The following is a 25181-nucleotide window of genomic DNA, read 5'->3' on the forward strand; positions in this document are numbered from 1 at the left end:
GATGGACATGGATGTGGATGACTGATCAAAGGAATATAAAAAAGAGTAATTCAACTGTAAGCTTTCATATGCCAGAGGAAAACAACCTGATAGAGAAATGGTAAGGAAATGTCAATATTATTTTAAATGCAGCAAATGTTCTGTGTATGCTATACATTTAGCTTTATTGTATTTTTATTGATGTGTGTATAGTATACAGTTGAGTGCATAAATACCTCTTTATAAATCCCATATAGGCCAACATACGTTTATAAATCCCTTGCAGAATTTATAGAGAATACTATATCTCTTTTTTTTTTTTTTTTTTTACTGCATAATAAATGTAGGGCTATATGTAACAAATATAAAATTATAGGGCTATATAAAAATAATAACAATATACACCCACCATCCTCACTGTAAGATACAAATCCGTAGAAAAACAGAAAAGGTACAGCTAATGGTCTGCCATTTTATGTTAAGTTTACGAACATGTCCTTTAACCCTCAAACAACAACACAATGTGTTTTATACAATGTGTAATTCAAAATATGAAAGAAACCCCCTTTTTAAGGTGCTCTTACAAAAGTTTATATCCATTTTACAAAGTTTAAATGCTCTGGGATCATATAGCCATTATAGAGAGAAGAGCTCAAAATGCTGGAAAAGCCATGCAGTGATATTTTTAACAGCTTCACTCAGTACAAAACATGCTATCACAAAACATACAAACAGTCTCTGATTGTTGAGGAATAAAAAGGAAAAAAAAAACAAGGGGATCTATACTTTGAGCATTATCATTCGTCAGTCCAGTCATTATTTTGTAATGTGGAGGAGTAAGTACAGCTGTGTGATTAAACAAAATCATTAAATAATCAAGATATGAGCATATAGGCCTGCACAATTTCAAAACCGCAGAAAGAATGATTTTCTCATCAGCACCCACAGTGAGGAAAATGGATGTAGTACGCCTGCTGGAAAAGAACAGAGTGGGTTTTTCTGTTATGATAATGGAAAAAGCACAGAAACAGGTGGATTTAGGGAAGGAGAAGGACTTTTACTTTGGAATATTTTGGATGAAGGAGAGATGATGTATCATAGAGCCATCATTCGCAAGACCTGTGAAATTGTTGTGGCAAAACAGAGTAGGGGACATTCACATAGAACGTGTCTTCGAGGCAGAGATGTGGTGTTGTTGTTGTTGTTGTTGTTGTTGTTGTTGTTGTTTTTTAAGTTGAACTTCTTTTACCTTGAGCACCATGTAATGCCATGTTATGCATGAAATGCTGCAAAGGATTTAAGATGCGAGAGAAAAGGTTGAAGACATATGTCTAGCATGTATTTACATAGAAAAAAATGTCACATACTGAACCAGTTGAACACAAATCAATAATACAAGCATTTGCAAATATATGGTGCTCGCAATATTGATAAAATAAATAAAAATCATGATAGTATTTTAGTTTATTGCCCTGGCAGTAAGTATGCAACCAATCCAAAAATTATGCAGACACTAGATATCATTTTTTACTAGTGGGTTTAGGACACTATAGTTCATTTATGTAAGTGAGGATAGCAAAAGAAAGTAAACTGTGACATATTATACCCAAAAATCCTTCATACAGTGGACCACCAGTAAAATTTTGAAAATTGTGGGACCAAAATTATTCAGACACTTTGACCTGACCCTGTTTTACTTCAGCGTTTTCTCTTTAATTGCAACCTATTAAATGCGACCTTTTACAATACAGATGAAAGCATTGAGCAAGAACAAAATGAAGCATTGCTTGGACATTGGTTGACCTACAGTGGTATTATCTAATTGTGTCCTTAAATTTAAAAGCTGATTGTTTGATTGTAATTCATTACTTATCTATCAAATTTATCTGACACATATCAAGATGAATTTGTTCTGACACCGTTCTTGTCGTATTTTATTACCCTTTTCTAAACTTTAGCAAATAAACTGTGATAATATGAGAAAATGTTGAAGGTTTCTTAATAAATGTTGTTGTGACTGTAGGCTATAATATAAAATAATCAAGGCAGTACCAAGTACCAAGCAAAATGCTATTTTTTATGATCCATTGTATTTTTAATGATAAACAAATTGTAGATTCTGTAAAATGCATGCAGACTTATGCACCTAAAAAAAAAAAATATTTGCCCTAGCCTGAAAATATGGAAAATTTGGTCTCTAGGCAGACAGAGATCTATTTACCACTATTTCATCTTTCTTTCTTTCTTTCTTTCTTTCTTTCTTTCTTTCTTTCTTTCTTTCTTTCTTTCTTTCTTTCTTTCTTTCTTTCTTTCTTTCTTTCTTTCTTTTTAAATTCTCTTTACAACTGTTTCTATTTTTATTTTTAATAATAATAATAATAATATATTTATTTTGTATAGCGCCTTTTAAAGCAGGTTTCTCAAAGCACTTTACAGACAGCATAAAAATAAAAATAAAAAATAAAAACATAACAGCAAATGAAAACACAATGTAAGTACAAGCAAATGTAAGTTTTACACATTGTATTCTTTTTCTTATGTATATGTCATCACTATTTTAATTAATTTATATGTAAAGCACTATGAATTGCCATTGTGTATGAAATGTGCTATATAAATAAGCTTGCCTTGCCTTGCCTTGCCTTGAGTCTACCTTCATTAGTTTACTCCTGCCTGAATATCACTAGTTTTGGAGGACAAATTATATAATAGGACTTCATTTATATAACATAGGACAGTTTATATATATATATATATATATATATATATATATATATATATATATATATATATATATATATATATATATATATATATATATATATATATATATATATATATATGTGTGTGTGTTTTAAAAAAAACATACAAACCCACTTGTAGAGAAAGCACACATTGTGCTATTGAAGTTGACTCAAACTGATATAAAGCCCTTAACAACAAAATCTTCTCCTCTGTGTATTATTATTAACTCTTTAATAATAAACTCTCATGTCCAGTATGGATTCATCAACACATGTCTGAAGTCTCTAGTAATCGACAAGTTTGGAGAAGAGACGTGGGACAAACTAAGGTGAGTATCCATAACTCATATAAATTACTTGATTTTACACCGAAAAATACTGATTTTGATGGGACTTTTGCAGGGATAAGGCAAGGGTTCAAGACACTTTTATGACTTATGAAGTGTACACAGATAACATCACCATGCAATTAGTCACAGAGGCCTGCAAGATGCTTGGTAAAGCACTTTTATTTATTTATTTAGACTTTGTTTGATTTTTAGAGCACCCAACAGTATTTATTAGAAACTGTGTGCTTGTTCTTTATTGCCTCAGTCAAAGACAATGCATACTTTCTTTGTCTTTCCAAAGACCTTGAACAAAGTGTGGTGCTGAAGCAGTTTGGAGAATACTTCTTTGAGTTCTGCAAAAGGTCTGGATATGATCATATGTTGCGCACCCTTGGAGGAAATCTATTTGAGTTTATGGAGAATCTGGATTCACTGCACAGCTATCTCTCTCTTTCCTACAAGGTAGAGTGAGCAGGACATTATTCATAAATATCTTGAGGAGAATTTCGATCAAAGACACTGTTTCATAATTTATTTGTTAATCCAGAATTAATAGCCCACTTTTGATGTGCCAAAATAGGGCCTTTCCTTCTCACTCAATAATACTTTTTCTGAGTTAGCGATTCATTCATTCATGCATTCAGAATCAGTTATAAATATGTATTCTTGTGATAAGAACTACAAAAACATATGGTGTGATCTTTTATATGCATATATGTATAATGTCTATAGCCAAGTTGTGTTGTCTTTATTTTTTTTAGGAAATGAACGCACCATCATTCCGTGTAGAAAAAAACAATGACGGCTCCTTGCTGTTACACTACTACTCAGACCGACGAGGTCTTTGTCATATTGTTCCTGGTAAACAATTATCTATCTATGCAATCTATATGTGCATTAACAGGAAGTAAAGAGATTTTATGATTGACTGCTCAAATTCTGATGTTGTAGGTATCATCGGAGCTGTGGCCAAAGACTTCTTCAACAGCACAATAAAGATGGAAATTGTGAACCAGATAGAGGAAGTTGAGAGGATGGGGAAAAAAGAGCATATTGTTTTCCTCATCACACAGAGCCCAGTTTTCCTCAACAAAGTATGCAATGAATATGCTTTCTCAGAGATCTAGATATGTTGTAACATCATGCTTTTATGATTTCACAGTTATATATAATGTAGACTATTGAGGGTTTTGCTTGGGCATATACAGTAAAATATACATATACTGTTTTCTTTCCAGGACTTTTCTGAATGGTCTCTCCAGAAGAAGTCTCAAAATCATGTCCAGAAAAACCACTGGGGTACAGTCAGAAGCTTGATACATCCAGAAAAGGGTAAAGATAGAATAAAAGTAGTTGTTCTTGGAGGACCATGTATATGAGATACAACATAAATTGACAATTATTATTTGAATTCTATAGTTATACCTCTTAGCTGAGCATCCTATTTAGTCAATCATGCACAGACTGATTTTCTGACAGGGTCTGAATGACTTTAATTTGCTAAACAAACTACCATGTATTTAGGTTCCCTATCTTGAAGGAACTTCGAGCTGCGTCGAAACGCTAGGGGACGCCTCTGCATACCGTGTCATGAAGCACCTGTGTAATCAGTCCAATAGCGGGAAGATACGTCACGGGCGGGTGACGTCATCGACCAGGAAGCTATAAAGCACACCTGGACCAAACAGTCACTAGCTTCTGTGCCTTCACAAAGCGCTCTGTCTGAAATTGTATGTCCATTTATTGTGTGTGTCAAAGAAAAAGAAAAAGAATGTCTAGTCAGTTCAGACGATGTGTTCCTCCCTGCCCTCGTTATATCACGGGTGGGGATACACACGACCTGTGTGTAATGTGTTTGGGGCTTGAGCATGCCCAGTCAGCTCTCGAGGGGGTTGGCTGCGAGCATTGCAAGAGTCTCCCAATGCGAACACTGAGATCACGCCGGGCACTCTTCGAGGAGAGTGCTTTGGCTCGCGGTCCTCAGGGCTCGCCGAGGCGCAGCGAAGGCTTGCGTCCTGGGGATCGCAGTTAGATCTAGTGGCGGGGTTAGAGATGGGTGATCCCCTATCTCTGCCCTTACCCGCTGGATCTCAAGCCTCAGCTCGTGAGTTGGAAGCACGCTCTGCGGTTTCTTCCGCTCGCGCTGAGGCACAAGATCAGCTGCAGCACTCCAGTTCCGAGGAACTGGATGTTGTAAGCATAAATGAAACTGACGAATTACTTCCACCATTACACACACACGCACAGGAGGAGCTAATGGAGGTTGTCACTCGCGCCGTTGCCAGATTAAGTTTAGACTGGCCGGCCGAGTGGTATGAGTCACAAAAGCATCAAAGCAGGCTAGATGAAAGATTTCTGCCCTCATACACGCAACCTCCTAGGCGGGGCTTGCCATTTTTCCCGGTCCTGGGCTAGACCAGCATCTGCCAGAGTCTTTAACCCGTCCACATCTGAATACTCAAATATAAGCGGGTTGAAGGCTCATGGTTATGCAGCGATGCCGCGGGTGGAAGAGACGCTCGCGAGCTATCTCTCCCCCGAGTCAGCATCGTCGCTGCAAGCCCCGCAGCCCACCAAGCCCTTGAGAACAACATCAGCGCTGGTGGGCAGGGCGTACTCAGCAGCAGGGCAGGCGGCCGCCTGTCTACATACGGTGGCCGTCCTGCAGGCTTATCAAGCCGATTTATTGGGGGATATAAATGAAGAGACCGAAGAAGTGGGGAGAGAAACGATCGCCGAAATTAGACGGGCGGCAGATTTGTCTCTTCGTCCCACCAGGGAGACGGCCAGATCCATCGGCCACTCTATGGCAGCCCTGGTGGCCACGGAGAGACATCTGTGGTTAAATCTTTCAGACATAAAAGAAAGAGATAAAAAGTTTCTCATGGATTCGCCCGTCTCATCTTTGGTGACGCTCTAACAACGGTCGTCGACCATTACCAGGAGGCCAGGAAGCAGGCGGCGTTTCAAAAGTTTCTCCCCCGCAAACCATATCCCCCAGGGGCTGCCGGGCGGGGGCAGACCCAGCCGAGTACATCCTCCTACGCAGCGCATCGAGCGCAACAGAAACAGAGCGTGGCCGCTCGGGCCCCCCGCAGAGAGAACGGGGGTCCGGGCGACGCGCTCGGCCGGGACCTTCCCGCGGTAGGACGGATCTGAGGACCGTCCTTATCGCTAGGAAGGCCTCGGCTAAGAAGTCCTGATGCCGAGAGCGCAGGGTTTCCGATGGCAGTCCCCTCTGGGAAAGTTCGGCTCACCGAGGCGCCCGCTCTTTCCCGGTGCCATCAGGGGGCCGGTCTGCCAACCCTGCCACCATTGGTGCTTCAGGGCGCGGCAGTCCCCGGCGAACGCATATCTCCATGTCCACCCGGAAACGCAGGTAGCAGCTTGGGGATGTTCGTGCCCTCTCGGGAGGGCCCCTGGGCGGTCAGTTCGGTTGCTACCTGCCGGTTATCCGTTACAGGACACTCGCTCGCTTATGAGTCGGCCGGACATCCTTCACCTATGAGGGTCCGCGCCCACTCCACTAGGAGTATGGCTGCCTCTATGGCTCTAATTTCGGGAGTTTCATTGTCAGAGGTATGTGATGTGGCTGGGTGGTCCTCTCCACATACATTTGTGAGGTTTTACAATCTAGACGTAGCCTCTACACCGGGGTCCCGGGTGTTTCTGGGTTGATTCACACATACAGACATTTGGGACTCTGGTGGCGTGGGTATTGAGGTCCCCTAGCGTTTCGACGCAGCTCGAAGTTCCCTTGAGATAGGGAACGTCTCAGGTTACGTATGTAACCATGGTTCCCTGAGAGGGAACGAGACGCTGCGTTGCGATGCCATACTCCCGGCATGCCTGTGATCGATTTGTTTGGCTTTTCCAGAAGCTAGTGACTGTTTGGTCCAGGTGTGCTTTATAGCTTCCTGGTCGATGACGTCACCCGCCTGTGACGTATCTTCCTGCTATTGGACTGATTACACAAGTGCTTCATGACACGGTATGCAGAGGCGTCCCCTAGCATTTCGACGCAGCGTCTCGTTCCCTCTCAGGGAACCATGGTTACATACGTAACCTGAGACGTTTTCCTTAGATTAATTGTAGATTAAATTTAGTTTGAAATGTTATATTTCTGATTGATTGTATTAATTTGATTGGTCTTTCCTTATTAGGTAAAACTTTAAGGAGATTTGAGCCTGTGTATCCAGATAATATCTGCATTGATCTGAAGACATTTTGCAATGCATTCCCTTTCCACATTGTGTTTGATGAAGAAGTAAGCGATGGTTGAGGATTTACATTTATTCGTTTAATAGACAAGTTTAAAGCAACTTTACACAGCTCCGTAAAATATAGTCCACTGGAACCCTACCGTATAATCCCTCCATACAGTATAATAATTATAAACAATTAAATAATTGAAGTATAAATAATTAATTTTTTTAATGTGGAAAGTTGCCATGTTGTAACAGATGTGTTGATAAAGTGTTTAAATAAATAATAGTTTGAAAGCATCCTGTTTAACATTTTCTGCATTGCTGGGTTCTTAATATTTTTAACATTAAATCATTGATATTTTCTTTTCCTCAATGCATCCCTTCAGCTACAGGTTAGACAGGCAGGGGTGACTATTCAAAGAATTGTGCCAGCGTTACAGACTAGGTGTGGCCCGCTGGATCAATATTTCACCATCCAGAATCCACAGGTGACTTTCAACATCTGCAGTATCCGCAAGTTCATTAATAGCCATTTTATTTTGCGGACACAAAGAGATATAATGCCTATGGCTTGGGAAGAGAGACCCATGCTAGAACTGAGAGGTGAGCATTTTCAGCCATTTATTCCTGATTGTTACTGCTGTTGTTACTGCTGTTGTTTCTAAAATTTGATTGTTTTATCTGTAATATAAGCAGTATCTGTATTAGGTCAATTGAAAGTGGTGTGTCTCTTTGTCGGTGGTTCTCTAACCTGTTCCTGAAGACGTCCAATAATGTCTCCTTTGTCTGCTGCTTCATGGCGTTGACACTATGGAAACATTTCCATGTGAGATGATATCTAAAGCGCACGTGCAAACACACCAGTCCCTGATTGGCTGGTGTGTGTTCAGGTGACGATGCATGGACATACTGCATAGCATGTCACTGAGACCATAAATAGGCACCTGAGAAACACGGCATCAGATTTTATTGTCTAAAGGAAGGCACTTTTAGGCATATTCCAAGGTGTAACAACGTAAGCAATGTTGGAACTGGGTTACATGCAACCTGAGACTTTCCCTTTCGAATAGGAAATGTGAAGCTGCGTCAGGACGTTGATGTTGTGGGAACAACAATACCAACATCAACATTCCAAGGGGAAATGCCTGCCTATCAAGGCTGTGTAATAGTGGCAGACACTTTCTGAGCAGACAGGAAAAGATAAACTCTGAAGGACATGAGAACGTGGGGTAGGCTTGCCGCGATAGTGTTATGTGGTGTTCAGCCGCAAGACCAGTTACATCACTAGCCCACCGAGGCATTGCTCGAGGCATTGCTTTCCACTGTCTTTTTGAAATGTTTTATAGTAATAAAAATAATTTTGTTCATTTAGAGAACATGGGTTTTATGTGTCTGCTTAATGAGCTGAATGAGAGTCGCAGCACAGATCAGCAGCAGGAGACAGATTTATTTTATAAATCCTAGAGTTACTAGATGACTGACAAGATGATGGCAGAAGATTTCACATTTAACTTTGGTTTCAAAGTTAAATGTAAAAGCGCCTATTTGGTAATATTTTGGATTTAAAGCCAATGCTAATAGGCAACCTGCAAAGGGTTAGTTGTGGCTTTCTAGTTGTTGTGTTTTTCATTAAGAATAATAATGAACCCACCATTCAAGCTTTGCCACTAATTCAAAAGTGAAAGTAAAATGGGCCACCTGCACTGGAATTCATAAGCATTTATGACCTCATGAGCATTTTCAGTTCATTTCTATGGAAGTTAAGCTTGACTTTAGCTCAGATTCCATAAGAATGAAAAAAAAAGAAAAATGCTCAATCTGTTCTGCACCAGTGGACACACTGAATGCCCCAAACAAATCCCCCTCGGAAGGCCTGACCTCACGTGAAGTGATGCCTTTTTATTATTACTTTTATTTGAGACAGGGACAGTGCACAATAAAAACATTAGCCTTGTTTATAACAAGGAGAGATGCATTGCACCGGGTTTTAGCAAATTGCTATTTTCCACCCGTAGTCCCTGGGCAGGTAGAAATAGAAACATACAATAAATTAACAGTTACTAAAATAGTTGTGCAAAATGTCAATTACAGAGTTTTAAATACACACATTTCAACATAATTTAAAACAATATACCCCCTCCCACCACCCTTTCCAAAATAACATGCCTCCTCCTCCTCCTCCCCTCCCCCCATCACACACACACACACACACACACACACACACACACACACACACACACACACACACACACACACACACACACACACACACACACACACACACACACACACTCACTCACAAAGGTCTACAAATTTGCTGTAACAACATCCAATTTCTTGTGAGACATGAAAATGTTTTAAAATCCGTACAATTAATTAGCTCTGTTGGAAGTAAATTCCATTGCTTTATGGCAACAAAAGAAAATGAGGATTTGGGAAAAGAAGTCCTGCGTTTAGGAACACTACATTCACCTCTAGTAACTGATCGGGTAACTCTTATTTTTTTTCTCTGAGTTAAGTTTGATCATTTTTTTCAAAGGAGGAGCAGTTGAATTATAAAGGATTTTAAGCAACAAACATACATTTGTGTGCATTATTACATTTTCAAAATTCAAAAAACTATATTTGGTGAGTATATGACAGTGATGAAACTGACGTGTTTTTTTATCATGAATTTTAAGAGCACTTTTATGTAATGATTCGAGTGGTTTTATGGCTGTTTTACATGCTTGAGACCAACTTGTCATTGAATTTTCAGAATGATTGCATTTAAATATATATGTGATGCATCAACAGTAAGAGAGTTTCTTATGTGTCTGTAGTTCCCTTTCGGGGAACTCGAGCTGCGTCGAAACGCTGTGAGAACGCCTCTGCGTTAATGCGTCGTGAAGCGCCTGTAGAACCATTCCATCGGAAAAAAGATCGATCGTCGGCGTGATGACGTCATCGACCGGAAGCTATAAAGCGTCCGTGAAAACAAACAGGAACTAGCTTCTGAGCCTTCAGCAAGCGATCTGTGTGAACCTTTCTGTCTATTTGGTGTTTTTGTCTGTCTATTGAAAGAGATTTTCCACCCTTTTGTTAAATATTACTATTTACAAAAAAAGAGAAAATAAAATAGATAGAATTATGGCGAGTGAAAGCAGTCAGTTTAAGAGGTGTGTTCATCCCTGCCCTCGCTACATCACGGGTGGGGATACACACTCTCTGTGTGTTGCCTGCTTGGGAGCGCAGCATGCCCAGGCAGCCCTCGAGGGGGCTGCTTGCGAGCACTGTGAGAAGCTACCGCTGAGAACGCTGCGCTCCCGCCGGGCACTCTTCGAGGAGGGTGCCTCGGCTCGTGTTCCCCGCGGCTCTGGACCCGCTGCTGCCGAGGCAGAGCAGAGACTGCAGTCGTGGAGTTCACAATTGGATGTTGCAGAGGGGTTTGAGACGGGCGCTGCCTTATCTCTGCCCTCACCTGCTCCATCCAGCGGCTCTTCTCGGGGCTTGGAAGCACGCATTGCGGTTTCTTCCCCCCCGAGAGAGTCGCCGGTGCTCCAACTATCCAGCTCTGAGGAGGTGGACGTTGAGAGCATCGCAACTGAAGATTCGCCACTTCAGTCCCCTGCGAGTGAGGAGCTCGTTGAGGTTTTGACGCGAGCTGTGGCCAGATTAAATATTGACTGGCCCATTGAGAGATCAGAGGCAGGAAGAAAGAGGTCTAGTAAATTAGATGAGAGATTCCTGCCTGCTCGCGCTTCAGAACCTCAGCGACGGGGCCTGCCATTCTTCCATGATTTGCACACCGAGGTGGCAAAGTCATGGAGGAGACCGGCGTCATATCGTGTGTTCAGCCCTCAGACTTCGGTCTACAGCAACATCATGGGGCTGAAGCACTACGGTTATGGGGCGATGCCAAATGTAGAAGAGACGCTTGCGAGCCATCTCTCGCCTTCCTCGGCATCGTCCCTGAAGGCCCCGACTTTGCCCACCAGACCATTAAAAACAACGTCGGCACTGGTGGGCAAAGCGTACTCGGCGGCAGGTCAGGCTGCTGCATGCCTGCATACAATGGCTATAATGCAGGCTTATCAGGCTGACCTGCTTAGGGACCTAGATGGACGTGATGAAGTGGGGGGCAGAGCGTCGCCACCCGAACTCCCCCTCAGCGTGGGGACAAGGGGCGGCGCTCTCAGGCGAGGTCTTCGAGGGGCAGGACTGATCTGAGGACAGTCCTGATCGCCAAGAAGGCCTCGTCGAAGCGTTCCTGACGCCAGAAGCGTCAGGACGCTGAGGGTGGTTCCCCCCGTAGGGAAACGGTGCTTACCCCTGCCTACGGTACCCGTTTCCCTGCGGCACCCTCTGGGGGCCGCGCTGCCAACCCCGCCGCAATGCCGGGGCGCAGTCGGTCTCCGTGGGCCACCCGAGGGTGGTCCGCGCCCCCTTCGGGGGGCCCCCGAGCAGTCAAGTCAGTCGTTCCCTGCCGGTCCGCCGCTTCAGGGCACTGTGCTTGTTGCTCAAAGTACACCAGAGGCCAGCCTCGAGAGGCTGGTTCCCTTAGTAGATTTTCTAGACGAGTGGAAACGTCTATTAAATATATCTCATTGGGTCCTGCAGATAATAGAGAAGGGGTACGCCATTCAGTTCAGAAGTCGGCCACCTCCTTTCAGCGGTGTCCTACCTACAGAGGTGGGCCCGGAGCAGGCTCTGGTAATGGCACAAGAAGTAGAGACACTCCTGCAAAAAGGGGCTATAGAGAGGGTTCCCCCTCCCAGCAGGGAGTCTGGCTTTTACAGCCGTTACTTCATCGTGCCGAAGAAGGATGGGGGCTTACGCCCGATATTAGATCTGCGACTATTAAATCGCTCGGTGGCCAAGCTCAAATTCAAGATGCTTACACTCAGACAGATTGTAGCGCAGATCAAGTCGGAGGATTGGTTTGTCACCATAGACCTCAAAGATGCGTATTTTCATGTCTCCATCCTTCCACATCACAGGAAGTTCCTGAGGTTTGCCTTCGGGGAAGAGGCATACCAATATCGAGTACTTCCCTTCGGTCTAGCACTGTCACCCCGCACGTTCACCAAGTGTGTGGATGCAGCTCTGGCGCCGTTGCGTCTGCAGGGCATCCGCATACTGAACTATATCGACGACTGGCTGATTCTAGCGAATACAGAGCAGATGGCGGTTCAGCATCGAGATGCTGTTCTCGCCCATATGTCGAAGCTGGGGTTGAGGCTGAACGCCAAGAAGAGTGTGCTTTCTCCGGCTCAGAGAACCACTTTTCTAGGTGTGAACTGGGATTCGGTAATTATGCGGGCGCAATTATCGCCAACACGCATAACATCGATCCTGGCAGCAGTCAAAGAACAGAAGCTAGGCCGGGCCGTCACTGTGAAACAGTTCCAGAAACTGTTAGGTCTCATGGCAGCAGCGTCCAACGTGATACCTTTTGGCCTACTGTACATGAGGCCACTGCAGTGGTGGCTCAAAACAAAAGGGTTCTCCCCGAGGGGAAATCCGCTCCGCACGATCAAAGTCACGCGGCGATGCCTACGTGCTCTGGTCATGTGGAAAAACCCGGGGTTTTTATCTCAGGGTCCCGTGTTGGGGGCTCATGTTCGTCGCGTAACGCTAACAACAGACGCCTCTCTCACGGGCTGGGGGGCGACCATGAGTGGTCGCTCGTCCCAGGGTCTATGGCAGGAACATCAGCGGCACTGGCACATAAATCGGCTAGAGATGCTCGCAGTGTTTCTTGCATTGAAACAGTTCCTGCCCGACCTCAGGGGCCACCATGTGTTAGTCAGGTCAGACAACACATCGGTGGTCGCCTACATAAATCACCAGGGGGGTCTGAGGTCCCGTCCGTTGGACAAATTGGCACATCGGATCCTCCTGTGGGCCCAGGGGAAATTGCTGTCGATCAGGGCAGTATATATCCCCGGGGTCCTGAATCAGGAAGCAGACAGCCTGTCGAGGCAGGGGCCGAGGCCCGGGGAATGGGGACTCCACCCAGAGGTGGTGGAGCTCCTATGGAAGGTTTATGGGAAAGCGGAAATAGACCTATTTGCTTCGGCGGAGAATTCCCACTGCCCGCAGTGGTTTTCTCTGACCCATCCAGCCCCGCTGGGGTTGGATGCCATGGTACAGGAGTGGCCGAGGCTACCCCTGTACGCCTTCCCCCCGATTGTCCTGCTTCCAGGAGTTCTGGAGAGGGTACGCCGGGACGGGGCCCAGGTACTTCTAGTGGCTCCGTACTGGCCGACCCGAGTATGGTTTTCGGACCTGATATCTCTCCTGGAAGGCTCTCCGATGGAGATTCCGACCAGGAGGGATCTACTCTCTCAGGCGGGCGGGAGATTCCTGCACCCACGCCCGGAGATGTGGAAACTGTGGGCCTGGCCTCTGAGGGGGCTAGGCTCATAGAGGAAGGTCTCTCGGCCGAGGTCGTAGAGACCATCCTTCACTCCAGAGCTCCGTCCACGAGGAAACTGTACGCTCTGAAATGGAAACTTTTCTCAGCATGGTGCAGAGAACGCCAGTGGGACCCAGTTAACTGCCCGGTTGGTACAGTGCTGGAGTTTCTGCAGGCAAGGTTCTCGGCAGGGTTGACCCCCTCCACAATAAAGGTGTACGTGGCGGCCTTGGGTGCCTTCCACGTCCCTTTGGGTGGAGTGTCTTTGGGAAGACACCCTCTGATTACACGTTTCCTCCGTGGCACTTTAAGGTTGAGGCCTGTTATGCACTCGAGGGTCCCAGCATGGGACTTAGCCATTGTTTTGCGGGGCTTGTCCGAGCCTCCATTCGAACCCTTGGAGGAGGTTTCGGATAAGTTCCTTACCCTCAAGACGGTATTCCTTTTGGCTATTTCATCTCTCAAAAGAATAGGAGATATTCAGTCCCTGTCTGTAGGACCCTCATGTCTAGAGTTTGCGCCGGGGATGGTGAAAGCCTTTCTACATCCCAGGCCGGGTTATGTCCCCAAGGTTCCTACGAGCCCACGGGGCCCCATCACTCTTCAGGCGTTCTGTCCGCCTCCTTTCACGACGTCAGACCAGGAAAGATTGAATCTGCTGTGCCCTGTTAGGGCACTAGATACTTATGTCCACAGAGCTGCCCTGTGGAGGAAAACTGATCAGCTGTTTGTCTGTTTCGGGCCCCCTAAGAAAGGGGCCCCAGTATCTAAGCAGAGAATGAGCAAGTGGGTGGTCGAGGCCATCTCACTTGCTTATGAGGCGGCCGGGCAGCCGTCTCCACTGGCTGTCCGGGCGCATTCTACCAGGGGTATGGCTGCTTCTAAAGCACTGTTGTCGGGGGCTTCCCTCCATGACATCTGTAACGCGGCCGGTTGGTCGTCTCCATTAACTTTCGTCAGGTTCTACGAACTAGACCTGGCATCTACTGTTGGGGCACAGGTACTCTCGTAACCGTGTGCGCTTCGGCTTCACACATACGAGACACTTGGTCCTATGGCGATGTGGGTATAAGCGTTCTCACAGCGTTTCGACGCAGCTCGAGTTCCCCGAAAGGGAACGTCTCAGGTTACGTATGTAACCCTAGTTCCCTGAGGGAACGAGACGCTGCGTCGCTTTGCCATACTCCCGGCGTGTCCGTGATCACTTACTTCAGGCTTTATCAGAAGTTAGTTCCTGTTTGTTTTCACGGACGCTTTATAGCTTCCGGTCGATGACGTCATCACGCCGACGATCGATCTTTTTTCTGATGGAATTGTTCTACAGGCGCTTCACGACACATTAAGGCAGAGGCGTTCTCACAGCGTTTCGACGCAGCGTCTCTGTGGCACTCCCAGGGTGCATGCTTTAAATGGGGATAGAGTATTATTCACCCGCACACACTGCTGTCGGCCAATTAAGAAAGATTTGATCCAATGTTGTGTGTCTATAGAAAGGTCATAATTTGACAGTTTGTTTAATAGTATGTCATAATTAACTGTGTCAAAAGCCTTACTCAAATCCAGAAAAACTGCACCCACCACTCCTCCCTGATCTAGGTTAGTTTTAATTTCTTCAAGGAAGTAGCAGCATGCTGTTTCTGTTGAATGTTTTTTCCTAAAGCCAAACTGCATAGGATGTAAAAAAGCCCCGGAATCAAGTTGAGCAATTAGTTGTTCTGCTACAACCTTTTCAATAACCTTTGAAATGGCTGGCAGGATGCTAATAGGTCGATAGTTACTAACTTTCCAGTTTGTCACCAGATTTATGCACAGGGGTTACTATAGCAATTTTCAGGGCACTGGGAAAAATACTCTCATTGATAGATATGTTTATTATTTTAGTTAAAGCTGAAGTGATTGATTCTTTATGATTTTTCAAAAAGACAGTATCAAGACCAAGATCTTTTGCTTTGCTATTTGACAGGGTTGAGAGGACCTTTCCAACCATTATATCATTAGTTGGTGTTAAACGAAAGGCAGACCCTTACGCAACAAAAATATATTTCTCAATATATTAGTTGACAATATATTTCTCAATATATTAGTTGACAATATATTTCATGTGTCTCCATATATTGTGAAATTTACATGGTAATATATCATATGATATATTATATAATAATATATTATATATGCAAGTCATATATTGCAATATATGGGACAATACTGCAATTATTGCCGTTTTCATATATTGACTAAATACATATCATTATACTATTCAATATATTGCTATGTATATTGAAATATATCCTACAATATATGAAATTATATATTGGAAGAGTCATTGTATATATATGTAAATATATATGTAAAATTATATGAGATAATATACCTCAATGTACTGGATAATATAATCAGATTTAAATGGGAACATATGTCTTAAATATATTGATTTATATTACATAGTATATAATTATCATATATATTGTATACATGGTAAATATGAAATAATCTAATGTACACTGTCTGTCATATATTTTAAAATATAACAGATTAAAATATAATATAGAAATTAGGGCCGCGACTCGATTAAAAAAAAAATCTAATTAATTAGAGGCTTTGTAATTAATTAATCGCATTTTAATTGCATATAAATATTTGACCTGAGAACAATGAGAAGTAATTTTTCACATTTATTTTTAGTATACCATTGAATAATGACTGAATACATAAGCTTAATCAACAAAATATTGTTTATTTATTTCAGTCCAGCAGACCAGTGCATGTTTGCCAGTTTAGCAAAAGCATATTTGTGATATTTGAGGCTCAATGTGCTGCGGTGATACGCGAATTCCTTGTTGTATAGCTTGCACACAACCTTGCTCTTGTCGACGCTTCCATTCTTTCGTTTTTTAAAACAAAATTTCCCATCCACGGGGCCAAGCAAAGCAGTCTCATCAGCTTCTTCGTTCCATAGCTTCGTTCATGTTCACATGGTTCGTTGTTGTCTTGACTCCGGAGCGCTAGTTGGTGTTCCAGTTTAATTGGTCCGTCGAAACTCATTCATTGAAAAACGTTCCGCGGTGCAAAAATAAGTGTGGTAAAAAATTTTTTTTTTTTTTTTGCGTAATTAATTAACGCGTTAAAGTCACGTAATTAACGCGTTAAAGTCACGTAATTAATTAATCTTAATTAACGCGTTAAAGTCCCGGCCCTATTAGAAATATTTTCTAAATATAGAAAATATATTGAATGTCATGCACCATCATATTTTCTAAATATAGAAAATATATTGAATGTCATGCACCATCTGATTTGGGCTATTGTTAATCAACCTCTGTAAACATATGCAGGAGCTTGCTTAACTCACAAAAATACTTTGTTTCAATAAACATACATGAAATAATTCATTTTTGTTTGTATATCAATGTATTTTAATATATGAATCAATATATAGCAATAGGTTGTCCATCCATATATTGCTATATATTTTCAAATATATGAGGAAGTTTCTGATACATTGAAATATATTTTCTAATGTATTGCAATATAAATTCTAGTATATTGCAATATATTTTTGTTTCGTAAGGGGAATCATCACAAACTAAGAGATGCTGAGGGTAAACCTGTAGAAATTTTTGAATCAATGTTTGCACAGAATCTAAAAAATAATTATTAAAAATTGTAGCAATAGCTAAACTATCATCTTGAATATTTCCATTTATTTTAAGCTGTATGCTCTCATATTTGGGCTTTTCCTTTCCTGATAATTTATCAATGCTTTTCCATAATCTTTTACTGTTCCCTTTGGCGTCTCTAATAATTTCAAGAAAGAAATCTGCTTTTGCCTTTCTAAGTTGTGTTATGACTTTATTCCTCAGGCCTTTATATATTAGATGATCAGCAGTCAATCCAGATTCTACATAAATTTTTTTAGGGAGGCATCTCTTTTTTTCATTAAGTCCCTAAGATTGCTATTTAACCAAGGCAGATTTTGTTTTGCATTAGGTTTCCTGACCATTGTTTTTGTATATTTTATTAAAATATCTTTAAAAGCTAACATTAGATCATTGCATGCTTGTTCATAGGATTTATTCTCTATAGTGTCATTCCAATTTGTTTGTTTTATTTTATTTTCAATAAATACTAGATCTTTCTTTGGAATAAAAGATATATTGGGGTTATTTTTTTGTGAAATTTGATTCCTATACCGTGATCGAATTAACTTTCTAGCAACTAAAGTAAAATTATGATCTGACAAACCAGTAATCAAGTTGTAAGTTTTAGTTATCCTATCTGGTTTATTTGTAAAAATTAGATCCAGTAAGGTTTGAGAAGATTTTGTTATTCTTGTGGGTTTATTTATCATTTGTATCATCTGATGTGTTTTGGCAATATCCTTGAGCTTTTTCCTATGTGCTTTGTCAAGCCAATTTAAATTGAAATCACCCATAAGTATAACTTCCTTGCCTTCGTGTTGTTTAAGGATATCTGATAAATTTTCACAAAAAAAAACACTTGTAGCAGATGGAGGTCGATAGACTGAAAAAACAACAAATGACATTTCAGGGGATAGAGTAATATTAACCCCAACACACTCCAACGAATTTTCATAAATATCAATTTGTTTGCTTTGAATGTTCTCTTTAACATAAATCAAAACTCCTCCACCTTTCCCTTTACACCTGTCTCGTCTGTATATCTTATAACCTGGGACATTAAATACAGATAAAGGAGTTGTAGGAGTTAGCCATGTTTCTGTGAGACACAAGTAATCGAGGTTTGAGTCTATTAATAAATGTTCAAGTTGCTCAGTCTTTGAAATGACGCTACGTATATTTAAATGACCCCCAAAGATGCCTTTTGGTTTTGATGCCTTTGAGGTGAGACCATACTGTGCACCTCATAGGCCAGAGCAATAGCATCTGTAATCAAATAAGAGATGCACTGCTTGGTGACTGGCCTGAACATTGGACAGAAATCCTCAGGGCCTGGACTGGACATAAAAAAAATGCTGTTGTTCTTGCTTCAGTGACTGATACGGCAAAAGAAAGTAGGCCTAAAGGATGACCAGACCTTGGCCAGTCGCAGAAGGCATCTTCAGGACATAAGCTGGCCTAGGCTGCAATAGATCAGTCAACGAACTGGGCGTACCTTTAGCGTCAATTTTCGACGCGCTGGGTGCTCCATTCATTACAATGATAAACCTTTGGCGTCATAAACAGACGCATTTAATTATTTGCGTTTATAAAAGCAGACATGATTTTATTAATATTTAAAGGCTACTTTTATATTTTGGAGCAACTAACCCAACTCCTACCCTAAACCTACCCATATCTTAACAATATAAAACACATACCAGGCAAATAAATGTACAGTCACAAGTATTTATTGCAAAAACGGACCAAAACAGTATAAAAGTATTAACTCATGTTGCATTCCAAGTCTTCTGAAGTCATACGATGTCTTCATGTCAAGAACAGAGTTGATCTTGATGTTTTAATCGCTGAAATGATGATCCCGCTGCCCGGGAACGAATTAATTCATATCTCATTCAAATAATTCAAAAGACTCCTGAGCATGACGCAATCGGTCACAAGACACAGGAGAGCCAATGACATTTTACAATCAATGCTGATGTAATGACGCAATTGGTCACAAGACATACGAGAGCCAATGCAATTTCACTTTGAAATCTCACGTAACGGGCGGCAATATTTGAAATTTGATGTGTTCATGATCTTCGGCGGATGGAGATGCTGATCACTTTTGGGGATTTTCTTCATACAAATCAATCGTTTGGCTTCAGAAAACTTGGATTATTTAACTTTTTGAATACCTTGTGGATGCAGTCGTATGTTATATCCTGTGTTTTATATCATGTTCACACAAATGGGTAGGTTTAGGGATGGGATGGGGTTGGGTTACATGTTAAGCATGTCTAAATAGTGTAAATAACATAAATGTAAATAAAATTATGCTTGCTGATTAAATTGAAAAACACACTCCAACATGTCATAATGGCAAAACCATAAACTAATACAATTTCACCATGACGATAACATTCCCAATACCCAGTGCGTCTGTGTATGACGCCAAAGGTTTCTCACTGAAATTAATGGAACACCCAGCGTGTCGAAACATGACGCCCTGGGGTACCTTTTGCGTCTTAATTGTGACGCAGAAGGCACTTGACCATGCTTCAGACTTCTATAGAAGTCTATCGGACTACCCTGCATGTCGAAAATTGACGATAAAGGTACGCCCAGTTCGTTGAAAAGTGACGACAAGGGGTCAGAGTCAAGTGTCTATATGTGAAGAGTTGGGTGTGAGAATGTGTTGGGGGGTGAGTAACTTATCAGGAAATTTTCATTTTGATGTGAACTAATTCTTTAAGCCAATATTGGTATGCTTCGCCCTTAAACCTGCATGTCTACACAGAGTTTGGATCAAGCAGCGCAGATCTAGAATGGACATAGCCCCCATCCTTCTTACGAACCAGGAATTAGAGACTGTAAAAGCCTGATTCTCTCTTGGAAAGAGGTACAGTACTTGCTTGATGGCCCCTATGGCCAAGAGAAACTGAAGTTCCAAGCACATCATTTCTGTTTGATCTGAGTGCAGGAGGCAAACTGGATCCTTTATCCCTTTTTATTGTTTTGAATAGAGATCAACCAATATTGATTTTTTTTATAACCGATACCAATTATTTGCATGTTTATGTGCTGATAAATGATACAGAACCAATATTTATTTGTTCTGTTTGTGTGTGTGGGTGTTTTTTTGCAACTGTTTAAATACAAAGAAGCTGATGCCATGTTTCTCAGGCATTCATATATTGTCTCTGAGACAAGCTACTCAGACTCCTGCTCACAGAGAAGCTTTCCCATAGCATCAACGGTATGTTGCAGTGATGAAGTTCCTATTCAAAAGGGAACCACAGTCTTAGAAGAATGCATTCTGAACTATCAACTTATAATAATAGCATACCAAATACCATACCAAATGCCCATATTGTACAATCTGTATATTATCTTATCTCACATTTATATTTATTTTACAGTCTTATATCACAAAAACTTTGATTAAAACAAATTGCTGCATTCATTAATTTGATTTTGCCCTTATTCCATCTCCTTATGTCCACATCACACCCTTTTGTAGGGAATATCAAATGAACTCATCTAATGACAGCAGTTTAGTAACTTAACCACACTAAAATGTAGCTATCTGTCACTTCAGACAGTTACTTCAGTAACTTCAGACTGTAACTAGGCGCATATATAACATTCTAGGGCTGAACAATGTTCGTGCCAGGTATCTCGATATCGATACAATACGATATGACTACGTGTTCGGTGAAAACCAAGCATTTCTCAGAAAAATAAAAAGATTTAAGCCTACATTTCAACAATTTGTGTCAGAAAATGTATTGTTTTTAAGCCTTTTGCAGGTATATTCACACAGTGTAATCAAGTCTAGGCTGGTCCCTGGGGCGAATGATCAAGTGCATCACGTTTAACTGACAGGCATGCTCAGAGCTGTCAATTATCACAACTTTTCAGTGTTTTCAACCACATACTGTTTATTTTAGGTTTCAAACATATAAATTCACATAAGAACTAAAAAAAAAAAACAATAAATTTAGAGTTTGTAAAATACACATGTCTATGGAAGAGGTAATAATAATCCTTTCCATTAAAATTTGACACGTTTTATTCATATCAGATACACATTGTGTAAGTAACTTAAATGTTTACTCTATTGAATTCCCAGTTCACCAGAGAAATGGATGAATTCACATGTTGTTAACATAGAGGTTGTAAATCCAACAGATCCGAGGACGATTCTCTGAACTGCGTCTGAGGCACAAACTAACACGGCGGCGCCCATCACGCATACAGCTCAACTAACGCGATAAAGGTGTTTAAACAACAATATACTTCCACTTGCATGTATTTGACAATCGGAATATCAGATATTTCATGCCATAGCTAACACATTTGTGAATATTCTGGAAAAAAAAGGAAAAATGACAAAAGCAGATCATCATTAATTTTGCGCTGTTGCGGCTGCGGTGTGTCACGTGACAAGCAATGATGCATCACCATAGAAATGCAGCCCCCCTCTCACAATATAGTTCCCACGTCCCTTTAAAATCCACTGGCTTTAGTGGTGTATTAAAGGGCACTCGTAAAACTGATTTTTTTTTTGTGACTGCCAGAGTTGTATGCAGGGCGAGCGCGGAGAGGGGAAATCTATATCGTTTATATCGTTGCTTTTTCCGATAGTAATATCTTGAAAGTTCATATCTAGATATAGATACGATAACGATATATCGTTCAGCCCTATAACATTCTATGCATACCTTTATGTATTTGCCACAATACCTCTCTCCTAATGTTTTTCTTACTTGTTTCTCCCAGGACAAATGATATGGATGCCTCTGTTGCGTTGCATGCTGTACCTAGCATCACCATTACTGCGCAGCTTGCAGGAGCTGGAGGAGCACTGCATGCACCTCTCAGATATTGCTCCACATGATGCTACACGTGATCTGATCCTGCTTAACCAGCAGCGTCTAGCGGAGATGGAGCTCTCCAACCAGTTAGAACGGAAAAAGGAAGAACTACATCATCTCTCAAAACACCTTGAGGAAGAAAGGCGGAAGACAGAGAATCTACTCTATGCCATGCTGCCCAAACATGTTGCCAACCAGCTGAAAGAGGGCAAGAGAGTGGAGGCAGGTGAATCAAATGGAGGGATGGATGGTTAGGCAAGCAGAAAATGCTTTCAATAGAAAAGGTTTCAATAGAAGTGGTGATACATTATAGTATGGCTCACAATGAACCATGTTAGTATTTTTACCCAAAAATTCCCTACATAGACAGTCAGAATAAAAAGTACAAATCAACAGCAAGTTTCAACATCCGAGTCTGAAAGAGCAATTTAGAGACAAGAGAGAGCGGAACAGGATCAGGAAAGGATCTCAAGCTGTGACTTGTTGCTGTGCCATATGTCAGAGCAATGCTCACAAGGCTATGGTTCCAACAGAAACCTATAATTTGACCAAACTTAATATGGGTTCAGCTACTGACATTGACTGAAATTGTTTTAACTATAAAACTGATCGGCCCGAATTGGCACTGTATGATAAATTAAATTAGCTGGATAACATCACTGTTTCCTCCAGAGCGGCTGTACAGCCGATTTTTTACTGTTAACACTGTGAAGCTGCTTTGAAACAACTGGCACCGTAAAAATCACTATATAAATAAAGGTGACTTGACTTAACTGGTCAATTAAATGGACAGATTGACAAAAATCATTTGAATGGATTGCAATTTTTTGTCGAAGCAGCATTCAAAGATTAATTTAATAACAAAACGATACCGAATTAGCAAAGATACAGTTTAAAATTTGTAAATTAATATTAACTTCTTGTTTATTGAATGTTTGTATGAATCAATATAATTTGCAATCACGCTTATATTCATGAAAACAGCTCTATTGCTTTTGTGATGTTGCTTAAATATATTCTATTATGTTTTGGCCATTTATATAAATTTTGGGCATTTTTGAGACAATGCTGCATTGCTTTTGAACCCGGCAGCTCATTAACACAGAAATCACATAACAAAAAAGTTACTGATTGAATTTTAAGCAGTAAGTTTTACATCAAATCACATTAATGATGTTAAATCAGACAATTCACCAGCAATTTAGTGATATCTTTGCCCTTAGATGGTCTTGACTGGTCTTGAGATAAAATCCAGAGTCCTCTAAGTACAAGACCGGGTACAAATGCTTGAGACCAAGACAAGACCAAGACCTTCAAAAAATGGTCTTAAGACCAGTCTCAAGACCAAGTACTACAACACTACAACTGGGGGCATCCAGTATGAAGGGACAATGATGTAAAAAATGTAGTTATAATCCACAAACAGCAACTGCATGTAGTTCCTTTTCCTGTGATTCAGGTGGGAGAGGGCAGTATGTAGGATGTAATTGACGGTGTCATCATCTACGGCCCTGTTGGACCGGTATGCAAACTGAAATGTGCCCAGACAGCTGGGGAGGGTGGAGCAGATGTAAACTCTTATTAGTGAAAAAATGATGGTGGAGGACTTAAAATATATGGAAACAACACGATTATGGAAGAGGTTAAAAATCCAGTCATCCAATCCAGACCAGTCACCAGCCTCCCATGGCTTTTGGCCTCGCACTGCTTGCCACATACATCCATCATCCCCTCGCAGGCTAGAGGGTATCTTCAAAACTGCACTCTACTGACACAGATGAGGTGAGATAAAAGAAGAGTGAAGGATGAGGAGAGACAAGAGACAAGAGTGAACAACACTAGGTGAACTCCTCCGCAATGCCTGGCGGTGGTGCTGGTACCCTTAGCTGCTAAGCCCTTTGACTCCTCCGCCACTTAGTGGACGGCGACGGTTCCTCCGGCTTCGGGCAGAAGGCAGATGATCCTCCCCATGATGGCGGACGGCAACAGGCTCTAACCTCAGGTAAACTCCCTCTCGGATGGCAGCCTCCCCTTTAACATCCAGGTGGATGGCAGCAAGTTCATCCGTGCCCCAAGCAAGAGGACCTGGTCCATTGGGGCACAAGTGGAGCAGGAGACCACCACAGTAAAGCCAGAGACCACCACAGCAGAGCAAGCGGAGGAGAACAGTTGATCACTGTGCGCCAGTGTAGACATGAGACCATGGCCGTCTCTCACCATGACAGTGCAGACAAAGAGTTCTGAGATGGCCTAATTGGTCATTACTGCACTGGGAGAGGGATTAAGAGATGGCCTCATGGCTATGACAGGAGAGACAATGTGTTTAGAAACACATCTCCTTGGCCACGACTAGGCAGACAAAGGATTTAAAAGCAAACACTGCCACCTCAGGAGGAGCTGTGACAGATGCCACTACCTTGAGAAGCTGCAGAACGTCTTGGGTTACGTATGTAACCCTTGTTCCCTGAGAGGGAACGAGACTCTGCGTCATCGAGTGACGACACTCTGGGGAACGCCCCCAGCGTGACGGCTCTGAAGTATGAATTAAATCAGCCACCAATCCGATTGGTGCTACGTCATGACGTAGTAGGTGACGGCGTAAGCGGAAGCTATAAGAAGGCGCCGTCTCATACAACAGACAGCTTTTGCGATGAAGCGAGCGCTCTACGTGAAGGTGTGGCGACGAGACACAGTGTCTCGTTCCCTTTATCGAGGGAACTCGCACTGCGTCGTCGAGTGACGACACTCTGGGGAACGAATACCCACTAGGCCACACTGAAACACGTCCATCCTGGTGTGAAGCTGATACCTCAAGCACACTCAGGACGTGAGCACCCTAGCACCCTGCGTAGCCGGGAGGTCCAGCTTATAAACTAATAAAGGTGTAAGGATTAGCCAACCCTGCTGCTTCACAAATCTTGATAAGTGAAGCTCCCGAAAGGAGGGCCACCGAGGAGGCCAAGCCCCTCGCAGAGGGAGCCCTTACAGCTATGGGTGAAGGCAAATTGCACACCCGATAAG

The 25181-nt window shown here is 42.1% G+C and overlaps 1 protein-coding gene across 1 annotated transcript in view; it reads left to right on the forward strand.

The window, feature by feature from the left end:
- Positions 1-935: 935 nt before the first annotated feature.
- The window catches only part of LOC137084449 (guanylate cyclase soluble subunit beta-2-like), a 38811-nt gene continuing 14565 nt past the window's right edge, over positions 936-25181 (forward strand). The window contains exons 1-10 of the mRNA XM_067450720.1: positions 936-968; positions 2979-3052; positions 3126-3220; positions 3318-3514; positions 3814-3913; positions 4004-4146; positions 4291-4351; positions 7216-7319; positions 7647-7863; positions 22066-22386. Coding sequence (XP_067306821.1) covers positions 936-968; positions 2979-3052; positions 3126-3220; positions 3318-3514; positions 3814-3913; positions 4004-4146; positions 4291-4351; positions 7216-7319; positions 7647-7863; positions 22066-22386 — 1345 coding nt within the window. The remainder of the gene's footprint in view (positions 969-2978; positions 3053-3125; positions 3221-3317; positions 3515-3813; positions 3914-4003; positions 4147-4290; positions 4352-7215; positions 7320-7646; positions 7864-22065; positions 22387-25181) is intronic.

Source organism: Pseudorasbora parva, chromosome 8 (assembly GCF_024679245.1).
Source record: "Pseudorasbora parva isolate DD20220531a chromosome 8, ASM2467924v1, whole genome shotgun sequence".
Lineage (NCBI taxonomy): Eukaryota > Metazoa > Chordata > Actinopteri > Cypriniformes > Gobionidae > Pseudorasbora > Pseudorasbora parva.